The sequence below is a fragment of the Miniopterus natalensis genome, chromosome 11 (genome assembly GCF_054644295.1).
Source record: "Miniopterus natalensis isolate mMinNat1 chromosome 11, mMinNat1.hap1, whole genome shotgun sequence".
In the NCBI taxonomy this organism is placed as follows: Eukaryota; Metazoa; Chordata; class Mammalia; order Chiroptera; family Miniopteridae; genus Miniopterus; species Miniopterus natalensis.
Genome location: NC_142091.1, coordinates 41,028,870 through 41,046,989, shown reverse-complemented (window position 1 = coordinate 41,046,989; position 18,120 = coordinate 41,028,870). Strand labels below are relative to the sequence as shown.

At 40.3% G+C, this 18,120-nt stretch overlaps 2 protein-coding genes across 2 annotated transcripts; both read left to right on the top strand.

The window, feature by feature from the left end:
• The first annotated feature begins 2,790 nt into the window (after window positions 1-2,790).
• Window positions 2,791-3,735, top strand: LOC107538682 (olfactory receptor OR51C1-like). Its single transcript, XM_016215005.2, has one exon. The coding sequence runs from the start codon at window positions 2,791-2,793 to the stop codon at window positions 3,733-3,735; it is 945 nt and encodes a 314-aa protein (XP_016070491.1).
• Window positions 3,736-9,508: 5,773 nt separating this feature from the next.
• LOC107538685 (olfactory receptor 51E2) lies at window positions 9,509-10,462 on the top strand. The gene has a single exon (XM_016215008.2). It carries the CDS (start codon window positions 9,509-9,511, stop codon window positions 10,460-10,462), a length of 954 nt encoding a protein of 317 aa, XP_016070494.2.
• Window positions 10,463-18,120: the final 7,658 nt, after the last annotated feature.

Below are 18,120 nucleotides of genomic sequence, written 5' to 3'. Positions count from 1 at the left end.
AAAACGAACTAAGTGTTTGTGATGGATGATCCAGAGCTTGTGTGGAGTTACTGGGTATGAAAAGGAATAAGGAATCCTCTAGGTCTGAGCCCAAAATGAATGAGAAGCAGGAGCAGGAAGATACAGGAGGATGGAAAAGAGCTCTCTCCTGCCGGGCTCAGCACAGGTCATTTCAACCCAAGCTCTGAGTTTTTCTTCTGATATTCAAGCCAAACAGGAAGGGAAAAAACTGACAAGAAGAATGCAGATGAGCGATGAGTCAATTGTTTGAATTAATGAAATAACGTAAGGGGAGCCATGGAGTTAGGATGAGTGGGAAGTTGTTCAGAGAGCAATTAAAAAAAAAAAAAAAAAGTCCAATTTCCTAGGACTCAGTGACCAAAATTACAACTCAGTCATTGCATATTATCATGACCATGAAGATCCTCGTGAGAGCCAGAATTAATCAACATATATAAAAGCCCTCTGCACTCTCATATCCATTTTTGTTATTTATTGTATGCTAGATATTGGAATCATTTAGAAACAGTGCTAATCTTTCTCCGTCACTTGATCATAAACTCTTTAAGAGGAGTTTTGTTCATGTCATGTCTTAGCTTCTACTTTGCACAAAGTCGGCACTCAGGAAATGTCTCTGAGAGCACGAGGCAAGAGCAAAGAAAGACATATTACAAGTCCATTCTGCAGCAATGCTTCTCACATAGGCCATTCTAAAAGCCCAGGCAAACTTCATCTCGGCTTCCACGAAACACAGAGTTCTTTCAAGCAATGCTTTTTCTGAATAGCCTTCTTTAAACACCCCAAACCTTTTGTACACAGAATTGAAGTGTTCCCTTTTTCATAACTACTCTACCTCCCAGGAACCTCAAGAAGTTGTTAACTTCAAAAACTGATTCCCAGATTCTGTGAATTAACAGTAAATGAACAGGTCAAAGACTTTTGAAAAATGAGAGGTGAACCTACTGTTTAAAATGATCATAAATATCATTCACTTAATAAATACATTTTTAGTTTGTCCTTCTGATCAATATGTATTTTTTCACAACTAAGTATAGTGACTAACAATGTTTTTCAGAAATCAATCTATTTATGAAAAGTGCTAATAAAACTTGTTAACCTGTTAAACTTTCACAATTTATGGTGAAATGCATGCCAGTTGGGCAAGACTTCATTTTTGTATGATGTCAACTGCATTCGTAGCATTTAATAAGCAATCACTGGGAGTGGTGTCAAAAAAAGTTGTTTCTTTTTTAATCATTCAATGATATTTTTTCCATTGCTTTTCAGAAAGAGTGAAAGGGGGAGTGGGGAGAGAGAGAGAAACACCTATGTGAGAGAGACACATCGATTGGTTGCTTCCCGCACTCACCCCAACAGAGGCCGGGGATCGAGCCTGCAACTGAGGTACGTGCAACTGAGGAATCAAACCTGGGGCCTTTCAGTCCATGCTCTAACCACTGAACCAAACAGGCTAGAGCAATGTTCTCTTTCTTAATGCATGTTCCCTGTTAACTCTTATTTTCATGATGAGGTTTGATAATCCATTCCTGACAGTAATTTCATTGGTTCCCCAAGGACACTATTGTAACTCTAAACTTTAGATTCTTAAGTTAAAGTTCATTTATTTGGTCAACTCATGTAACTTAACATTTCTTGTTTGCTCTAATTTTCCACTGAAAATTTTCTAATTTTTAAACTAAAATTTCTTTAGGGGATCCTTGAGGTGGCACTTTATCTGGGTGAACTTGTGTGTCTTGGAAACACTTTAATTTCCCCCAAGGAACAGTTAACATAATATTGACTACTTCTCACAGATCAAGCCCTCTTCAGCCACAACCCTGAGCTCTGTTCTCCCCAGACCCCCTCTTCCATATGCCCAGTGTGAATTTCCTACTCCATGAAAAAAGATATGTTTGCCATAACGTTATATCTTTCCCTCCAAAGCAAAACAGTAATGTTGTATTAGGTATGTCTTGAAAAGTATGTCTTAACAAAATGGAGAAAATCTGTTCTGGGGAACAACTAGTCTTCAGGCAGAGTGAAGAGAGAAATGTATCTGAACATGGCAACACATTACGTCAAGTGGAGGCAGAGGCCTCTGTCGCTATGGTGGTAGGTCTGTGTTTTAACTCTCCATCGCTCTCAAATGTGACACTGTAAAGGTTAGATTCTGTAGACACCTGCACATGACTGCGCTGGTGCCCTAAGCCATTCGCTATCATTTAATATGTGTTACTTGTATTATAAGTGTCTCTTTCTCAGTATTTTCTGGCTTCCAAAATTGTCCTAAGATTCTCTGCTTTCTATACTTATGGCTGATGTAATATTGCTGCTCTTTAGCCCCAATCCATTTTTCTCTGATGTCAACTATACAGGAAAAACAACCTGCTACCTCTTTTTCACAATTCAAACATTCCAGAAAGAACAAAATATGATCTGTCAGTCTTGGGTAAAATGTCTTTATTTAGTCCAGACATCTCTGACTAGAGGAGTGAAAGAAAAGGTCACATAGTATAAACATAGCTACAAGCAAAGGGCCCCAGGGAAGAAAAGCTGTGGGCTGAGAAAAATACAAAAGAAAAAAAAAAATTAAATGCTACATACTATAGTGGTTGAAAACTTACAATTATTTTCTCATTTAAACGAGTCATTCATATTTATGTAGTATATAGAGAGAGGTTCATCTTGGGTTAGTTTGGGGTTCAATAAAATTATTTGAAACTAGATTAATTTTTTAAAGGTAGTGTTCTCATTGTTCCAGAGTTTCACCTTGGAATTCTATAATACAGCATGTCCAACCTCCAGAACACCACATCTTCCTCCATCACTTTCCTGCTAACTGGTGTTCCTGGTCTGGAAGCCTTCCACATCTGGATCTCCATTCCCTTCTGCTTTCTCTACATAACCGCCCTCTCAGGAAACAGCCTGATTCTCTTTGCCATTGCCACTCAGCCCAGCCTCCACGAACCCATGTATTATTTCCTGTCCATGCTGTCCACCACGGACCTCGGCTTGTCCATATCCACCCTAGTCACCATGTTGGGTCTATTCTGGTTCAATGCCAGGAAGATCAGCTTTAATGCCTGCTTGTCACAGATGTTCTTTATTAAACTCTTCACTGTCATGGAATCCTCTGTGCTGTTGGCCATGGCCTTTGATCGCTTTGTGGCCATCTCTCATCCTCTCAGGTATGCCACCATTTTAACTGACTTCAGAATAGCACAGGTTGGAGTGTCAATTGTCATCAGAGGGACACTAATACTGACACCCATGGTAGCCCTTCTCAAAAGACTGTCCTACTGCCGCAGCCACGTGCTCCACCACTCCTACTGCTTCCACCCTGATGTGATGAAGCTCTCCTGCACAGACACCAAGATCAACAGTGTGGTGGGCTTGACCGCCATGATCTCTACTGTTGGGGTGGACTCAACTCTCATCCTTCTTTCTTATGTTTTGATCATTAAGACTGTCCTCAGCATTGCATCCCCAGAAGAGAGGAAGAAAGCCTTCGGCACATGTATCTCCCATATTGGGGCTGTTGCTGTATTCTACATCCCATTGATCAGTCTGTCCTTTGTTCACAGATTTGGGAAACAGGCCCCACCCTATGTACATACTCTGATTGCTAACACCTACCTGCTGATCCCCCCTGTGATGAACCCCATCATCTACAGTGTGAAAACCAAGCAGATACGTAGAGCTGTGATCAAAATTCTCCATTCCAAAGACATATAGACTCATACAATTCTAGAGACAGCCTACATCAGGTCTTATTATTGAAAAACAGAACTAGTGCTCCATGAAGCTAAGCGAGCAAACATTTAAAGTTAAGATTGAGTTATACGTAGAATAGCAACTAGTTTGACTCCTTTATTCTACAAACGTGGAGACAGAGATATAGGAATGAGAAGGATAAACAGCCTAAAGCCCTAAGTCTAGAATTTCTTCTCCCCATCACTGTTCATTCTAAACTACGGTTAATCCTGCCAAAGGTTTTTCTCTTTTTACTTTATCCACTTCACAGCAGTTAGAACAACACATTAGGGAAAAAAATCACTCCTTTATGAGAATTAGGTAGTACTTCCTAACTGTAATAATAATTTTAAGTAGCATTTGTTATTTCTTTTGACCAATTGTGGTTCTAGGTGTTTAACATATATTAACACATTTTATATCCAAACAACATTACAAAGTAAGTTACTTCTAATATCAATGAGAAAACTGAAGCACAAAATGTTAAATAGCACGCCTAACCAGCTGGTACGTGACAAAGCCATATTTCACATCCATGCAAACTGACTCCAGGGTCCCTCACACTCTTAATGTTATATTGCTGCCCATACTGTAAAGTATATGTATAATTCTATATGTACATGATTGGTATATATACATATATCTATTTACATATATGTGTAATATATGTGTGTACTACATATACATGTACACCTATATAAATTATATATGTACATAATTATACAACTCTGTCCTCTAGAAATTTCCTACCAAATTATGGAAGAAAAGCCCAAAACAAAATGTTTAAATCTCACAAATGTATTTCTGATGTTCTTTCCCAATTTTATCCACTCTCCTATACCCATGTTAGCCTCCGATATTTCCTTAAACTCACCAAGAATGCTTCAACATTAGACTTCACACTTTCTGTTCTCTCTACCTGAAATAATGTTCCCCCAGGTACCCACATGATTTACTGTCTCACTCCATGAGGTTTCTGCTTAACTGTCACTTTATTACAGGGCCTTTGACATTATAAAAAATAACAACACTTCTTCCTCAATTCCTGCCTGCATTCACTCTCTTCCCTACCCACCTTTTTAGTTTCTAGCACTTTCATCTGCCAACATATTACATATTTATTTATTTTATTGTTTCCCATTACAAGGTAAGATCTTTGAGTATAAGGCCTTTGTTTCACTTATGCTGTCTTTCAGACCCTAAAACAGGAACTACCACATAGTAAAAATCTCTGATGACCTGGCTCTATTTTCCTACCAAGCCTATTACTTCCCCTCTATGTGATGCTCCAGGCACAACAGACAACTTGCATTTCCTTAACCCCGATTGCTCTGTTTCACTTCAAGCCTTCAACAAGCTCTTACCTCCTGTGGCACCCTCACTCTCTCCCTTCTCCTGACTTAAAAGTGACTTTCCTTCGGGGACTTTTCCCTGACTTCCCAACGCTGTCTGGAGTCCTTTCCGGGTGCTCCTGGAGCACTTGTGTTTTCTTCTCGTACACAACATCCCTCCTCAGAATCTACTGTAACCAGCTCCCACAACAGACTCTGTGCCCACTTCTCAAGACTAGGGACTATACTTTATTCACTGCTGAAAATCAGTGAAAACATTCATAGGATGTGGAATTATATACTGAGTGTTTGTTTCAACACACGACATAAGATGGGGCATGGAGAGAGAGGGGAGGAAAGAAAAAGAGTGACATAGGCTAGAGAAGAAGAATGGGGGTACTCAGAGTCCTACGAATAGGATGGAGAAGAAGAAACTTCAGTCTCAGGACCCAGACAACCAAGATGTTCACACTATTTCTACAGATGTTTCTCCCCAACCTCACCCACGCACACTAACGTGTGAACAGCCCCACTGCCTAACAATTTTGGAAAATTATAAGCTTCCATCTCTAGGGTGTGGATAATATAGATACTTCAGGAATGGGTGGTTTGTAGAGCAAATGTCATGTTCTGACTAAGGTGGACAAGCTCACAATGAATTGGGGACTTTCCCAAAAGCCAGTAGTTTCAGGAGAAAAATAAAGTAGACACATAACCACTGTTCAGGCTACTAGAACTCAGAGTCTAAGTGAAAACCCTTATGTCCTAAAAGTCCTATAAGGACCTACATGGTTCCACTCCCCATTACCTCTGTGATTTCATCTCCCTACTATCTTCCCCTTGTCTGTCTGCTCAGGCACACCGGCCTCCTAGTTCTAAACCATCAGATACACTCCCTTCTCAGAAACTTTATTTATAGTTTCTGTATCTTCTTCCTGGAATGACCTTTCTCAAATATCTCCATAGACACATTTCTCACTCCCTTCAGGCTTCTCCTCAAATGTCTCCATTATGTGATACCTTCCCCCTGGCAACTTCATTTAAAATTTCAACTGCCCCCTTGATATTTATCTGTTCCTTTCTTCCCTTTATTTTCCTTCTTAAACTATGTAACGTCCTATTTTGTTTTTCATATTAACTCCATTTATTGTCTGTCCCTCTCACTAGAACGTATACTCCAGGAGCATAGAGTTTTGGGAGGTTTTCGGGCAGGGAGGCTGTCTATTTTTCTTTTTACATTGTAAGCCTTTGATAAATATTTGTTAAATGTGAATGAATAAAGAGTCAGAAAAACTGGTTCTCCAACTGATATTAACACTAATTAACTATGTGACCTAACCCAAAGAGCTTTTATCTCATCTAATCTTTATCTGTAACACAGGTGCAATAAAGAGTGAGTTCCACACATCAAGGTCTGTTTCATGAACTGAAAAAAAGATGGGAAAAGAAAAGCTGAAGAAGTGTATGCCCTTATTTTGAATGACAGGACTACATTTTTTGTGCCCAACTTTGTTTTTAAAGAGAATATGAACTTCTAGAGCCCAAGGACCTAACTAAGAAGTACACGTTGGCCTCTGTGTTTGGCAAAGTGGCTAATGAGGAAAAGCACTGGCTGTTGCTGACTGTGGGAGTTTGAGTTCCCCGGAAGAGTGGAGACAGACTGGCGAGAGCCCTGTATCTGTAAGTGTGGGAGTGATGACAGAGGCAGGGGGGCCCTTTCTGATTTCCCTTCCCCCCAGGCAAAAACAGTGGGAAGCCTGTGAGAGTGACACACAGAAGGACATGGGGATGCTGTCCCCTGTCTGCCACGCCCCTGGAGCCTCGGTCCATGTTCCCACAGCCTGTTCCCATGGGCCTCCTGGCCAGCATTATAAATAAGCCTGTGCCTAAAAGGGCGAGCCAGCTCCAGCTGATCCCTCTGCACCGTTTTCAAGTGAGTGCACCCTTGCCTGGGATTAGGCAGCCAAATTCTGCATCCTAAGGGACCTTGAAGACCCTGCATACTGCCTCATGGCAGGACAGGGGAAGCCCTTGTGTACCACCTACACCTTCATGGGCCAAGAAAGAATGTCCCAGAGCATTAGCTGAACGTCCAGTAAGGCAAGTGAGTATGAATGCAACAGCCACATTTGGATCCAAAGAGAATCGGAAATTGGGTCTAGCCAGAGTTCACCTTAGGCAGAAGGCTAGGCAACATGGGAGGGAGACATGAGGTCTTCTGGGATAGGTAACTGGGAAAATAAAATGATGGTCCAAATTCTTAGAGAGCTACCAGCAAAGCAGAAAAGATGTCCTGCAGAGAGATGGGTCAACACAGTATCTGACTGTGGCCAACAGGGACCCCTATATCTGTAAGTGCTACATGCAAGAGAAGGAGAAGAAGGCCTTGAAAAGGGGAGAATACATTCCTGTGTTCCCCTTACTACCTTCCAGCCCTACCCCTTTCTTCACCTGGGCTCCATTTCTCTTAGACACAGAGGCCCAGTGATCTGGCCTCCCAGGGAAGTTACCTTAGCATTACCACATACTTTTCAGCTTGATTTGTTTGGATTTCTGAATCTCCTTCACCCTAGCTACCTATGATAGATATACATAGATGGTTGGATGGATAAAAGATATAAACTATCTTTTATCTCACTGAAGGATGCAATTATCTGCCTCTGAAAAGGGCTGTTTATTCTCTGACAGCAGCTAGGGTCCAAGGTTGGGATCTGTATTTCTCAACAAGGGTAGCTGTTATGTCTTTGTACAAGTTCTGAGGATGGAGAAGAGCAAATAGTGGTCAGAGGTGTGGATTTTATAACCTTTAATCCCTGGATTTGTTACTGCTAGCTTATCTACAGTGGGGATAATCCAAGTCAAATATTTTAGCTCTCATCTTATCATACTTATTTTAAGGGTGCAGGTTTCCAAACTCTCTCCACTAAGGCCAAATTTGCAGTAAGGCACCAGGTTAGGAGTGAGGAAAAATCCTGGGAGATGGACAGGTGAACAACTGATGAAGATTCCTACAGAGTTTATTCCCAAGATTCAGAGGCTCTTCTTCTTGCAGCCAGGCCCTTGGCTCTTTAGAGACAATTAGCTCTAATTTTTCACTAGGGAGACTACCAATGAAAACATTTCATGAAGTCAAAGCACGTGTGTTTAGGGTTGGGGAGGTGGTGGGTCAGAACAACACTGGGTTTCCAAAAAGGAAATGTCTGCCTTAATATGAATGGCTTGTTAGCAAATGTCCCAGGAAAGACAAAGCTCTAGGAGTATCTGGACTCAGCCCAAGTTCTCCTTGGGACAATGAGGGTGGCCTTGGAGGCAGCTTTCAGGTGTGTAGGAACCCATCAGCCAGGATCAGAGAGAAGAGCCTTCACAGGGACCATGCCAGACAGCTAGGACCTGCTGGAGGCCAAGTGCCCTGCTAGCACCTTTGTCTCCAGAGATGTCACTGGAGGGAGCTACTGCCTTTCATTTGATGACCCCAGATGAGTTTCCTTTTTCTCTTAATAGACTGACTCTGGGCCTTTTTTGTTTCATATTGTTTTTCCTTTCAATTTTTTAAAAATGCTGTTGTGTTTCTCCCACCAGTCCCCACCCCCGATCTTAGGCCTGGGGACCTGGAATCCTGAAAACTTGCACACACAAAAACAAAACCTCCCTATACCGTTTAGTCCCTTCTCTGTTTGATTTCTACTCATGTTTCAAGCTTAAACTGAAGGATCATCTTATTCCGGAAGGTTCCTCTGATCATGCTTCTCCCCTTCCCATGCATTAAATGCACGCCTTATGCTAATACACCCAAACCTCCAATAATTTGGTTACCTGCCTGTTTTTCATCCTAATCAGGCCATCTGAAGGGCAAAAGATGCCTTTCACCTCTGTTATCAGCAGCATCTAGCAAATAATCTTGTACATAGTAGGTCATATAAGTCAATGTTTATGGAAAGAATGAATGATTGAAGGAAAGGAGGGAGACAGGAGAGGGGGGGAGAGAAGGAGAGGAGAGAGGACATAGCCCTATGTGGAAGGGGTTCCCAAAAGGGTATTTCTTAACACCTGTCTGAGAAAAGGACCACCCAGTATCCAGACAATGAAGGCATGGGCTGGGAGAAGGAGTCTGAGGGAACTTCAGAAGGATATATTTTGGGATAAGCATTGTTCTTCCCAGGTTCCCTTTTAAAAATGTAAATGGGCCTTGAGAATAGTGCTCAGTAAATGAATTTGAGCTGTCACTTTTCCCTTTGGGAGAGGGCTTCATGGCTTATAAAAGAGCCTAACTGGCTTGGAAGAGGGAGGAGAGAACAGGGGAAGGAGAGCCGGGGTGCATCCAGTCCCCTGGTTTCCAGGGCTGGCCCCTCTGATTGTGCTCCATCTCTCACCAGGCTGCCAGTGTGACCCGACGCCCTCCAGTGCCTCAGTTCTCCATGCCAGCTATGAGTTCCTGCAACTTCACACATGCCACCTTTGTGCTTATTGGTTTCCCAGGACTAGAAAAAGTCCATTTCTGGATCGGCTTCCCTCTGCTTTCAATGTATGCCGTGGCAGTGTTCGGAAACTGCATCGTGGTCTTTATCGTAAGGACGGAGCGCAGCTTACATGCTCCCATGTACCTCTTTCTCTGCATGCTGGCAGCCATTGACCTGGCCTTGTCCACATCCACCATGCCCAAGATCCTCGCCCTCTTCTGGTTTGATTCCCGGGAGATTACCTTTGATGCCTGCATTGCCCAGATGTTCTTTATTCACGCTCTCTCAGCCATTGAGTCCACCATCCTGCTGGCCATGGCCTTTGATCGTTATATAGCCATCTGCCACCCACTGCGCCATGCTGCAGTGCTCAACAACACAGTAACAGTCCAGATTGGCATGGTGGCCGTGGTCCGTGGATCCCTCTTCTTCATCCCACTGCCTCTGCTTATCAAGCGGCTGGCCTTCTGCCACTCCAACGTGCTCTCGCACTCCTACTGTGTACACCAGGATGTGATGAAGTTGGCCCACACAGACACATTGCCCAATGTGATCTATGGTCTAACCGCCATCCTGCTGATTATGGGCGTGGACGTCCTATTCATCTCCTTGTCCTATTTTCTGATTATACGCACAGTTCTACAACTGCCTTCCAAGACAGAGCGGGCCAAGGCCTTTGGAAACTGTGTGTCACACATCAGTGTGGTCTTGGCCTTCTATGTGCCTCTCATTGGCCTCTCAGTAGTGCATCGTTTTGGAAACAGCCTTCATCCCATTGTGCATGTTCTCATGGGTGATGTCTATTTACTTCTGCCTCCTGTGATCAACCCCATCATCTATGGTGCCAAAACTAAACAGATCAGAACTCGGGTTCTGGCTATGTTCAAGATCAGCTGTGGAAAGGACCTTCAGACTGTGTGAGGCAGGTGATTCTTACCACTCCACTTTCCTTTATCCTTAATGGCTTGATATAATGATTTACTAATGCTAGCTTAATTCCAATTGCCTATAAGCACATCAATGCTTTTCTCAGTTTAATCTCCAAAATCTGCCTCAGCTTAGAGTGAAATTTGGGAACATATCATGACTCCCTTCCATAGGTCAAAATGTTATTGATATCTTTATTATATAAAAATTTTAAATTAGAAAACCCATCAATGCTCCAATAAGTATTAAAAAAATAAAGGAGAGTGACAAAAATACAGTTGGCTTTGAAACAAGGGACAAATTACTCTATGTGACTAGTAATCCAAGACAGCCTTTTTGGCTATCAAATTAGTAGTTTTTATTAACAAAATTTTACAATAAAAAAGAGATTGCATTAAAACACATATTCTTGAACATCACAGCTGATGATATAATTGGCAGCATGCAGTAAGAACTTTTTAAAAGTTATATGCTTTAATGCTGAAATCTCACTTTTGAAAATGTGTCCTAACAAAATATCTCTAAGTGCATAAAATAGGTTTTTTCAAAAAATATATTAGTTACCCCACTATTTACAGTAATCATATATTAGAAATCCCATAGCATAGCATAATATGTAAAAGTAAGGAAGAGCAAACTCAAGTATTGTCCATTTATTTTATGGATTATTATGTAGAATAATCCATATTAAAGAAATATTATATGGCCTTTAAAGACTCTGCTATAAAATGAAGCATGCTAGTAATCTTAAGAAAAACAATAAAGACACATGACTGAAACTAACTTGAAAAACAACCTATGCCTTGAAGGAAATGTTCTCAAATTCTTAGTGACTTATTTCTGTTCCTACTTTCTAAATTTCTTTATTATAGAGGTCTTGTTTAGCTGACTTGTATAACTTTTAAAATGAGGAAATGAAATGCAGTTTACATAAATCAGGGCTTATCACAGACCTCACTGTTGATTTACTATGCATTACCTGAGAATGTATCTAAGCCCTGAATAATAATGCCAGTGAACATATCTTGAGTGCTTACAATGTTCCAGGCTCTATAATAAGCACTTTGCAGGTTTTGTCTGATCCTCACAACAACTTTATGAGGTAGGTATCATTTTTGTCCCCTATTACGAGTGAGAGAAATGAGCCTTACGTTACCAAGATAACTCTACTAAGTCACACAGTTTGTGGGTGCTGTGCCAAGAGTTGAAATTACATTTGGTGATCAACTATAACTATTTAATTTCCACATTGTATTGCTTCCTGATTAACATCTGCCATTTATTTCCTCAGCCTGTGCAAATCCTGTTTTCCCTCTAGCTGTGTGCTTAATGAGATGAATGACTATGTGTTTTGAGAAGTAGCCCTGCCCCTTGCTGTGGGCAACAAATCCAGATTACTCTTCATGTTTTACAACCACCTTCCATATTCTATGTCCTGCTTCTTCCCAGGTTAAGGAAGAATAATATTTTTGTCTATCTCTTTTGCCTTCTCAATCTTGTCTCCCTTATTTAGCGTACCCTGTATCTGTCAAACATTTCAAACGTCTGAGTCTTAACTTAGCTATAAGAGATAATAAAATTTTACTTTAAATGTTGCTAAGTGGCATGCCTATTGCTTTTATATTTATAGAATCCTATAAACTCAGATTTGAAAATATGAGAGGTTCTCTAGTTTTCTTTCTGACTGCAATCATTGGGCCTATGTCTTCCCTCAGTAGCCAAAATCGGCAAATCCAAAGAGACAGAAAGCAGAAGGTCGTCAGGGGCTGAGGGGAGGGGAAGATGAGGAGTTATGTTTAATGGGTACAGAATTTCAGTTTGGAAGAGTGAAAAGTTCTAGAAATGGATAGTGATGATGGTTGCACAATATGAATAGACTAAACCCCACTGAATCGTACACTTAAAAAAAATTTAAGTGATAAATTTTATGCTGTATATGTTTTACCACAATACTCACTAAAGAAAGAATATAAACTATTTCCTTATCAATTTTATATCAAGAATATGTTGAAATGATTGTATTTGCATACATTTGATTAAAGAAAATATATTATTAAGGTCTTTATATATTATTAAGTAGCCTAGAGAGGATGATATTTAATCCCCTACATTAGGGAGAGACAGAGCCCTGGGATGGGATTTGGTAGCTGTGAGCTCTTGTTTCTCTTCTGCCACTAAGTGGGTGACCTTGTCTAGTTGGGGTAATCTCTGAGCATTAAAAAGCTGTGGGACATTTACACTGAAATACTACGCAGCTGGTCAAGAAGAAGGATCTTGTACCTTTGGGACAGAATGGGTGGACCTGGAGAAAATTATGCTAAGCCAAATAAGCCAGGCAGAGAAAGACATACATCACATGATCTCACTTATATGTGGAATCTAAAGAACTCAATAAGCTGATGAAAAAAATAGATTCAGTGACACAGAAGCATGGATCAGACTGACAAATCTCAGAGGGAAGGTGGGGGTAGGAAGAGATTAACCAAAGAATTTATATGCATATATGCACAGCCCAGGGACACAGACAATAGTATGGTGAAGGCCTAGGGAGGGGAGTAGGTGCAGGATGGAACAGGTCAATGGGGGAAAAGGGGGACACCTGTAATATTTTGAACAATAAAAATAAATAAATAAATGAAAGAAAGAAAGAAAGAAAGAAAGAAAGAAAGAAAGAAAGAAAGAAAGAGAGAGAGAGAGAGAGAGAGAGAGAGAGAGAGAGAGAGAGAGAGAGAAAGAAAGAAAGAAAGAAAGAAAGAAAGAAAGAAAGAAAGAAAGAAAGAAAGAAAGAAAGAAAGAAAGAAAGAAAGAAAGAAAGAAAGAAAGAAAGAGAAAGAAAGAAAGAAAGAAAGAAAGAAAGAAAGAAAGAAAGAAAGAAAGAAAGAAAGAAAGAAAGAAAGAGAGAAAGAAAGAAAGAAAAAAAGAAAGAAAGAGAGAGAGAGAGAGAGAGAGAGAGAAAGAAAGGAAGGAAGAAGAAAGAAAGCCATGAACAATTCCAAAGGGCCTACAAGGCTGAAACCCTCCAGGGACCCCTTCCCTGAGGTCACATCTGCTGCTTGCCCAAACATGGTACCAACCTGATCTCCTACCCCCTGAATCTGCCACTTAGGGCTCTTTCCAAAAACCAAACCTTCTCTCAAAGATTAGGGATTGTCCACCCCAGAAGATATTCATGGGCTCTCTGAAAGGAAGCCCAGTTCAACAGAAAGCAAACAGTTCTGTGACTTGTGACATCATTTCACCCTCTGTGCTGTTTTTTAGCTTCATCTGTCTATTAGGGATGGTAACAGTACCTACCCCTCAGTGTTTCTGTGAGAATTGTATACAATCATTCATGTAAAATACTTGGAATAGTATCTAGTACATAGTATGTAGTCAATAAGTATTCATTATTATTACTTCTATGGAGGACGCAAGTAATAATCTCTGCCTGATAGTAATATTGAAGGAAAAGGAATAGAAATGTGTGTTCTGCATATGACAAGCAAGCCACACAGATTTTTTTTAAATCACTCGAGTAACATTAGCCTGGGAGTTTGGAGTTTAAGAGCTGGGCTCTCCGCACCACCTCCCTCCCCCTTACACCAGGACCAGGACTAAGGTTGGGGGGTGGGAAAAAGGGAGGGAGTGTGGTGGATGGGAGAGGTGGGATTTAAATGGGATTGAAAGGAGGAAGACCAACAGAAAGGCCATAGTTTTCAAAGCTGTTCCCAGAAAATGTGATTTCATGCTAGAAGATGACAAACTAAAGTGGGGTATGGCCATTGCTTATTCCTTGTGCACACTAACCAGGGTCCTGGGAAAGTGTTTGCCTTCTGGTTTCCATTGATAGGAAGAACTTCCAGGAGGATGCCCTCTGAGTACTTGGGAAGCTGAGTTAACTCACAGAGGTGGTACCAGGCAGCTGCTATGCTGCTGTGAGAGACCTCTGGGTCTCAGGCAATTGCTCACTACAGTGAGCGTATCTTTCCCAGTGAAAAAGTGTCTCCAGGGACTGAAAACCATAAAAACATTGCCCTGTTCCCAGTCGTGTTTATGTTGGCCTGGTCAGTGAAGGGCACCAGTTTAGGTAGCCAATTCCCCTTGAGAGCCAGAGTCTGAGGCTGCCTCATAGTAGAACAGTCCATCCCCCAGTAATTTTATTTAGGCCCCATCTTTGAGCAGCACATCCTTTATCCCAAACTGGGTTGACAAGAAATAAGGACAGAATATAAATGTTTATTTCTAGTGAGAGAGATTTCCCCATCCTCTTTCTTGATAAGAAGGCAAGATTTACTCTCAGCATCTGTTTATGACCAGAGATTACCATCATCACATATTTGAGATTCTTTCCAACAATCATCACCACCAATTCTCCAGCTGGTGCCAAAAGTCATGCCCAATAGTCACTTCCTTGATGTCATTCAATGTTAACATTCAAAAATTATTTTAATGTTCCAAATCCTATAAAATGTGAATACAAAAATAAACATTAGTGTATGTGTCAGATACCATCCAAAAGACAAGCGATAGCAAGTGTTGATGAAGATGTGGAGAAAAGGGAACCCTGTGCACTGTTGGTAAGAATGTAATCAGACACTTTGGAAAACAGTATGGAGGGTCCTCAAAAAATTAAAAGTACCTGCCCTAGCTGGATTTGCTCCATGGTTAGAGCATCGGCCTGCAGACTGAAGGGTCCCAGATTTGATTGCGGCCAAGGGCATGTAACTCGGTAGCAGGCTCGATTCTTGGCCCTGGTCAGGGGGCGTGCAGTAGGCAACCAGTCAATGTGTCTCTCTCACATTGATGTTTCTCTCTCTCTCTCCCCCTTCCACTCTCTTTGAAAATCAATAAAAACATATTTTTTTAAAAAAATTAACAATACTTTATGATCAAGCAATCCCAGTTTTGTCTGGGTATATGTCAAAGGAAATGAAATCACTGTCTCAAAGAGATGTCTATACTCCCATATTCAGTGCAGCATTATTCACAATAGCCCAGATATGGGAACCCCTTAAGTGCCTGTCAATGAACGGATGGATAAAGAAAATGTGATATATGTGTTACCCATATATATTCAACCTGTTTTAAAAAAGGAAATCCTGCCATTGAGACAAGATGAATGAACTTGGAAGGCATTGTGCTAGGTGAAATATACCTGACAGAGAAAGATAAATACTTCATGGTATCATTTACACATGGAATCAAGAAGAAAAAAAGAAAATTCACAGAAACAGAGATTAGAATGGTGATTTCCAGAGGCTGGGAAGGTAGGGAAATAGGGAAAGACTGATAAAAGATATAAACTTTCGGTTAAGAGATGAATAAGTCCTGACGGTCTAATGTATAATAAGGTGATGATAGTTAATAATATAATATTATACAATTAAAATTTGCTGAGAGTAGAACTTAAATGTTCTCAGAAAAAAAAAATATGTGCGGTGACGGATGTGTTATTAACTCAATGGTGGAAATCCTTTCACAATGTATACGTATATCAAATCATCACATTGTACACTTTAAGTATATTACAACTGTACTTATTAATTAGACCTCAATACATATATAAATTAACTCAAAGTTGATCACTGACCTAAATAAAAATTTTTAATGTGAGTATAAATCTAAAATTTTTAGTAAAACACGAGAGACGATCTTCAGGATCTAAGACAAAACTTTCTTAATCTTAATACCAAAAGCATGATTTATTCAAGAAAAAAACCATAAATTGGGCTTCATTAAAATTAAAAACTGCTGCTGTGTCAAAGATTCAATTAAAAAGATGAAAAGACAACCTACAGAGTGGGAGAATATAAATGTAAATTATATATCCAACAAAGGTCTGGTATCTAGAATATATAAAGAACTCTAAAAATTCAGCTAGGAAAAATAGAAATCTAATGAGAAATAGACAAAAGACGTGAAGAGACATTTCATGAAAAAATATATTCATGACAATTAAATACATGAAAGGATGTTCAAAATTATTAGCCAACAGGAAATAAAAATTAGAAGCACAGAGGGATATCATTATACATCTATCAGAATGGCTAAATATTTTTTAAAAGGTAAAATCATCAAATGCTGGGAAGGATGTGGAGGAACTGCATCACACACACATTGCTGGTTGAAATATAAAATGGTACAGCCAGCCACTCTGGAAAACATTTGGGCAGTTTCTAAAAATACTAAACATGCAACTAACATATTACTGACCATTTCTACTCCTGGGTATTTATTCTAGAAAAACAAAGAGTTATGTTCACCAAAACTTTTACATACATGTTTATAGTAGCTTTATTCGTAATAGCCAAAAACCTATAACAAACAGATGTTCCTCATTAGGTAAATGGTTAAAACAAACTGTGGTATAGCCATGACCTGTAATATTATTCAGAATTATAAAGGAATGAACTATTAATACATGAAATAAGCTTGGTAAATCTCCAGAGAAATATGCTGAATGAAAAACAAAAACAAGACCCAAAAGATTACATTCTGTATGATTTTATTTATATAACATTCTTGAATTGACAAAATTATAGAGATATAGAACACATTAGAGATTGCCAGACATTATACAGGGGGTGTGGAGGGAGGGGGTTGGGAGAGGCCATAACAGGACAACCTGAGAGAGCCTTGTGGTGATGGACGTGTTCTGTATCTTCTCTGCAGCAATGTCAGGATTTTTATTTTTGATATTGTATATTCTTTTGCAAGATGTTACCATTTGGGGACTTGGGTAACAGGTACACAGGATCAAAATAAAAAGCTTTTATATATAAACTAAATCTTAAAACATCGTAGGTTCCATGAGATAGCATTAGAATTTTTTTTTTCTGTAAGTGGTGAGCAGCCAACAAAGAAGTGGTTGAAAGGATGGAGAGGGAATTGACATGAAGTGCCTTAGAGTGGTCTCCCTGGCAGGGTGTGGGTGTAGGAGTGGAAGTGGGTACAACGGCAGGTAGGTCAGGCACACTTGATAGCCTCCATTTTCTGTACGAAGTTAGGAGCAATATCAAATTACCCACTGAGGGTAGAGATGACAGGTTGGATAGAGAGTTTGAGAAGAATGATGACAATTTAAAAACTGAAAGGAAAGAATGGTGAAGTGATGCTAACGTCTCAGCTCAGGTGAATCACCATGAATTCATTTTGACAGAAGATTTCAGTCGTGTGATTATTCCCTAAGTTTACTTATCACCTCAGGAAGAAAAAGGTAGACAGCCTGGACCCTGTTCAGCTGGGAGAGTGCAACCAAAATCAAAGAGGAGAGAAGTCAAATGGGTCCATAGAAAGCAGCTCCGCGTCAATGACCTTAGTCCAAATTGATTTATGAAACATCTGAGTCCAAAGCTATTTGGGGATGGAGTTCTCCATAGACAGTGAGAAAGAACAGAGACAGACCTTGTACGTGGTGAGAAACAGAGCAAGAGTTAGAACTCATGTCTCACTGCCTCTATAGTTCATTTTCTTCTCACTGTCCAGGTTCCCTCCTTTTGTACCTGTTGGATTCATCAGGTCAGTCCTAGGCTAGAAGTGTGGGCACAATCTTTGCCAGCCCCAGACTGGAACTACAAGCCCAGAGTCCTGGTGCCTGTCCCAGAATAAGAGCTGAATTTGTAGAATAGGGTCTGTGGGCCTTTCAGAAGCCTGCTCCCTCTCTATCTCCTCTA